Raw genomic sequence first — 1,326 nt, forward strand, 5'->3', positions numbered from 1 at the left:
ATAGCAAAATGGTGAGGATATTCTGATGTTTGCCAATTAGCACCTCCTGCATCAGAAACAGTGCATGTTATTTGATTAGTATACACATCCTTGAATTTTGTAATAACATGTTGAAGATCTTCACTTGTTTCAGACTTGCAAAACTTGAAATTGCCTGGAATTCTCAATTTTCCTTCAATATAGAGTGTTTGGATAACCTTTTCGGCCAGAAAATTATTTTGAATAATATTATCATTAATTGTATGTGATTGTGTTATTGGAATAGGACCTTGAATAGCTCCAATTAATAATCCAGATTTACGATTAATACTTAAACTAGAGAAAAGATCCATTCCATCCACTTGCAAAATACCTAATGTAGTATTATCTATTCCAATGATTTCACGTAGATGTGAGAAATCAGCTGCATCTAAAGAAGTATCACCATAGCCAACATTTGGGTGATGAAAATGATTATCAAGCGTAGAAGAACATGGAAGGTCTGCAGATGCGTCAAATTTTTCTGAATTTCCAGTCATATATCCTCTTCCGATACCTTCATAAAGATTATAACCCATAGCTGCTAGCAAATCTTGACCATGATACACAAAATATCTGGTGACCATCTGTGTCCACGTTTATCTGGGGAATTCAAATATGAAAGGGCATCCTTTAAATATTTAAAAAAGAAGCTCTCTGTAGAGAGTTTTCCACTTTGGATAGCCTTTAAAAAGAGACTAATCAATTCCGATTGTTGGATATCATTTTCTAGGAGAGAATAAATATTATTAGAAGTTTGTGGAGTGGTAATAGTGTCATTAGAAGTCTTATTCGTGTTGTGATTTGGTGATTGAATGATTTGATGATGATAACGTTGGTCGTATTGAATGTAGTTTGGAAAAAACAAGTGCAAATACTTGAAAATAATGTACGTATTGTCATTCATTTCAACACGTTCCAATAATTCATTGTGCTGGTCAAATAAAAAGTACTTTCCGACCCTTCCAAAGGAATACCTTGTGGATGAATCGTCAATTTTTTTCTTTGGATTATTGGCTGTTGTTCAGTGGGTGCTAATTTGATTTCTTCTCTGAAAAAACTCTTTAATAATTGAAAGAAAAAAATGAAAAGGGGCCGTATTTTTATTTTTGATAATGATCGGGTAGCGGTTGATAAAACAATCATCATCAGCAACACTAATTACTTGCATATTCATATTTTAGATTTTGACTACAATTTATTCGAACACGAAAAACTAAAAGTTTCAATTTACCAAACAAACTTCTCCACAAATCAAGTAATTACACAACCTATCATGGAAATTCCTTTAGAAAAAAACCTCGGTAA

The 1,326-nt window shown here is 32.7% G+C and overlaps 1 protein-coding gene across 1 annotated transcript; it reads right to left on the minus strand.

Annotated features, from left to right (window-relative positions):
* Positions 1-43: 43 nt before the first annotated feature.
* On the minus strand, positions 44-605 carry NAEGRDRAFT_76746 (uncharacterized protein; the record flags this gene model as incomplete). The annotated part of the gene is made up of 1 exon (XM_002668296.1): positions 44-605. A coding segment is annotated over one exon (562 nt), but the record flags the coding sequence as incomplete, so codon positions are not given.
* Positions 606-1,326: the final 721 nt, after the last annotated feature.

This window comes from Naegleria gruberi (genome assembly GCF_000004985.1).
Source record: "Naegleria gruberi genomic scaffold NAEGRscaffold_367, whole genome shotgun sequence".
Taxonomy (NCBI): Eukaryota; Heterolobosea; class Eutetramitea; order Acrasida; family Naegleriidae; genus Naegleria; species Naegleria gruberi.